A 4,692-nucleotide genomic window follows, 5' to 3' on the forward strand; every position below is an offset into this window, starting at 1 on the left:
GTAAGTGCTGTTTATTTGTGTTGTGTGTCTGCGGTAAAATGGCTGAATCCAGGTTTTCTCAGGACCAGTTCAGCTGTCCAGTGTGTTTGGAGCTCCTGAAGAATCCAGTGACCATCCCATGTGGACACAGTTACTGTATGAGCTGCATTACGGACTACTGGGATCACGAGGATCAGAAGAGAGTTTACAGCTGCCCTCAGTGCAGACAGACCTTCAGTCTCAGACCTGCTTTAAATAAAAACACCATGCTGGCTGAAGTGGTGGAGCAACTGAAGAAGACTGAACATCACACTGCTGTTCCTGCTGGAGATGGAGACGTGGAGTGTGACAGCTGTACTGGAAGAAAACACAAAGCCATCAAGTCCTGTCTGGTGTGTCTGAACTCTTACTGTCAAAATCATCTTGAACAACATGAGAATCTCTTCAAAGGTAAAAGACACAACCTAATGGACGCCAATGGACGGCTTCAGGAGATGATCTGCCAAAAACATGATAAACTCTTAGAAATTTACTGCCGTACGGACCAGAGGTGTGTTTGTATGCTCTGTATGGTGGATGAACACAAAGATCATGAAACTGTGTCAACTTCAGCAGAGAGGACAGAGAAACAGGTATGGACTGAAACACACTGGCAAGATCATCCAGTTTTCTCAATGAAAAGGCAAACACAAGTGCCACATACTTACTTCTATTTTGTAATACAGAAACAATTAGAAGAGATACATAGAAAATTCCAGCAGCAAATCCAGGAAAGAGAGATGAAGCTTCAAGAGCTGAAAGAAGCTGTAAAGATTCATAAGGTAATTTTTGAGAAAAATTACCACTAGTTTCACATTTATATATGTGACAGATGGAGGGAAGTAATTGGGTTGGTGACATGCCCAATAGTAATCTTGAGTACCTATTATTGAGTAGTACTGCATTCATGTTTTCTCTGAAAAATCTTTCATTTTGACTACTTAAAATATAAGAGAAATATACAGTTTTGTGATTCAGAAGAAGCAGAGTGCCTGTGTTTATGCTTTTGGTGGATCAATGATGCACAGTTTCTGCTTAGCAGTCAACTACAACCTGTGCTACACAACCAAAAACACACAACACTTCTTTGAAGCCATGCTCCAGAAAGTACTTTCTTAGTGATTTATGACTTCCTTATCTTGAGTGAATTGCATTGATTGGTGCGCTCTTGAGAACTGGTCACATAAAGACTTTTACCCTTAGTAATGTCAGCTAGATTCATGTTCAATAAAACTTTCTGAAACTGGCACCAACCCAGAAGTATTCGATTGTTGACAAAGAAACACTCTGTAAATAAATGAATAACAAATGCAGAGATTGGCTGGAAGATAATTCAAGGTCTTTTAATGCAAAGCCAAATAGGATATAGGCAACTGAGATACAGTAATTCACCCAAAAATGAAAACTTAATCACTGGAGGATATTTTTTACTATTGTGAGAGGTAATTGTGATGTGTGGTTTGCAGTGTTCTGCACAGACAGCAGTGAGGGACAGTGAGAGGATCTTTTCTGAACTCATCTGCTCCATTGAGAGAAAACGCTCTGAAGTCACACAGATGATCAGAGATCGAGAAAGGATCACAGCCAGTCGAGCTGAAGGACTCTTGAATCAACTGCAGCAGGATATTGATGATCTGAGAAGGAAAACCGCTATGCTCGAGCAGCTTTCACACACACATGATCACATCTGTTTCATCCAGGTGACACCAGTCTTTACATCACTAAGTGTTTTACTCACATTGAATATACTGACCAATAAATAGTATTCATTTTTTATTTAAATGTAGTTATACCTTAGTTTTCCTTTCAGTTGTTTGACTGTTTTTGTAGAGTTTCGCATCTCTCCCTGTTCCTCCGGCATCTCCAGATGTTCCCAGCATTACTGTTAGTTCTTATGATGATGTAGAAAAATCTGTCTCTCAACTGAGACAGAAACTGGAGGATTTCTGCAGAGAGGAGACTGAAAAGATATTTGGTCAAGGTAAAAGACTGGAGATGAGATGAAAACTAAATTAAAATACTGTAAGTGTTGTGAAAATATTTATATAATGTATGCTTTTACAGTGACATGCATCCAGATCATTCCTACTCCAGAATATGAGAGCAGGAATGACTTCCTACAGTGTAAGTTGTTCGGAAAATTGAAACATGCATATATACAGTTGAAGTCAGAATTATTAGCCCCCCTTTGAATTTATTTTCTTTTTTATTTCCCAAATTATGTTTAACAGAGCAAGGAAATTTTCATAGCATGTCTGATAATATTTTTTCCTCTGGAGAATGTCTTATTTGTTTTTTTTTTCGGCTAGAATTTAGGCAGTTTTTAATTTTTTTAAAATTATTTTAAGGTCAAAATTATTAGCCCCTTTAAGCTATAATTTTATTCGAATACCTGCAGAACTAACCATTGATATACAATAACTTGCCTAATTAAAATAAAAAAATAAACCTTTAAATGTCACTTTAAGCTGTATAAAAGTGTCTTGAAAATATCTAGTAAAATATAATTTACTGTTACCATGGCAAACATAAAATAAATCAGTTATTAGAGATAAATTATTAAAATTAGTATGCTTATAAATGTGTTGAAAAAAAATCTTCTCTCCACTAAACAGAAATTGGGGAAAAAATAAACAGGGGGGGCTAATAAATCAGGGGAGCTGATAATTCTGACTTCAAATATATATATATATATATATATATATATATATATATATATATATATATATATATATATATATATATATATATATATATATATATATATATATATATATATATATATTCACAATAAGTCTAAAAATCATATGTCTTCAAAAACTGTTGTTACAGTTTGTTCATTTTTATAGGTTTAATATAAAACTGAGCAAAATAAATCTCAACATTTGATCCTAGTAAACACGGTTTAACAACAGTGATTATACAGAAGATACCAGCTACTGTGAAATTATATCAAGTCAGTTTTGTATTGTGTTGAAATAAAAGTTGTAAACAGATGAAAATCCCCAGTGACTAAATATGCTTAATGTGTTAAATCTATAATAATGTTAAATCCATTAACACATTTAAAGTGGAAAAAAAGTTAAACTAATTCATAAATAATAACAATTTGATTTAATTGTATTTGTGTCTTGTTAATGCATGTCCAGCAAAAGGTTTTACTGTGATTTGTTTTTGTTTTCTATTAGATTTCTGTCATTTCTCTCTGGATCCAAACACGGCTCATCAATGTCTCTGTCTGTCTGAGAGGAGCAGAGTAGTGACCTTATCTAGCAGACAGAATTATCCTGATCATCCAGACAGATTTGATCAGTGTCGTCAGGTGCTGTGTAGAGAGAGTGTGTGTGGACGCTGCTACTGGGAGGTGGAGTGGAGTGGGAATAATGTAGATATTTCAGTGTCATATAAAAGCATCAGCAGAAAGGGACAGAGTGACTTTAAGTCTAGATTTGGATGTAATGATCAGTCCTGGAGTTTGTCTTGCTCTCATTCCAGTTGTTCATTCAGCCACAATAACATAGAAACTGATCTCACTGTAGTGCCCAGCAATAGAATAGGAGTGTATGTGGATCACAGTGCAGGAATTCTGTCCTTCTACAGTGTTTCTGACACAATGACCCTCATCCACAGAGTCCACGCCAGATTCACTCAGCCGCTCTATCCGGGGTTTAGATTTTTACATTTTTTTGTTGGTATTTTAAAACAAGTTTTAGATCATCTTTCAGGTGAAACTGCAAGAGTTCAACTGTGTAACAAATAGATGGTCAAAGAGCTTATTTCTTTAATGTAGTAATTTAGCTAATATAATCAATTGGATTTTAATTCTTAATGCAAAACATTTGATTGGATCTGGTACAGATGAATACGTTTGAGACGTTTGTGATTGAGATAACACTTTTCACATTTGATCAGTTTCACTTATACTATAAAGTAAGATCTTTTAAAGTTGTGTTCCTGTGATTTACATGGGATCTTTTTATAACAGCCTGATCTGTATATATTTGATCTTCTGTTATACAAGGATGTATGCATGTCATGAGATTAATGTCAACATGAAGTCAAAACTGACACAGTGTACTTAGATACAATGTACAAGTTAAACAGACAAAAAAGTAATAAAACAGGTTTGCCTTGGTAATGTTAAATGAAAATTGGAAAATCTGCTTCCACTCTGGAACAGCGTTCCTTCTCTGAGGACATCAGGTTGATTGTTTGTGCTGATTTTAATAATGTGTGTTTTTAAAACATAAACATTCAGTAGATTAAAATGCTGTCGGGACACAGTAGACATTCTATTGATATTCTACTATATGGTCTCTTTAGTTCTGTAACTTATAATGTGGTAAATCTGTATAAAATGGCAATTAGGTTGTATGAATATGAGGATAAACCTTATAATTCATACTTTTACATGGGATTTCACGGTAATTAGAGGAATATTTTCATCAAGCTTATTTACCTTTAACAAGTTCTCATTATAGATCTTTGGTATTAAATGTGTTTTTGTTTCATTTCCCTTAATCAGGGATCAATAATTCAATTTGGCAATCCTTTAAACTAATAATTTGTTCAGGTATGAATCCAGGTAAATTGCCATTGTTGAATGTGCAGTAGTTATACCCATTCGTTACAAAGGAACGTGTAATTTGTTGATTCATTTTTGCTCCCTTTGAA

At 34.6% G+C, this 4,692-nt stretch overlaps 1 protein-coding gene across 1 annotated transcript; it reads left to right on the forward strand.

Moving 5' to 3' along the window:
• Positions 1-4,692, forward strand: LOC130247251 (tripartite motif-containing protein 16-like). The gene is made up of 6 exons (XM_056480480.1): positions 1-611; positions 705-800; positions 1,485-1,718; positions 1,849-1,999; positions 2,083-2,142; positions 3,207-4,692. Exons 1-6 carry the CDS (start codon positions 39-41, stop codon positions 3,776-3,778), a joined length of 1,686 nt encoding a protein of 561 aa, XP_056336455.1. The 5' UTR covers positions 1-38; the 3' UTR covers positions 3,779-4,692.

This window comes from Danio aesculapii, chromosome 19 (assembly GCF_903798145.1).
Source record: "Danio aesculapii chromosome 19, fDanAes4.1, whole genome shotgun sequence".
Taxonomy (NCBI): domain Eukaryota; kingdom Metazoa; phylum Chordata; class Actinopteri; order Cypriniformes; family Danionidae; genus Danio; species Danio aesculapii.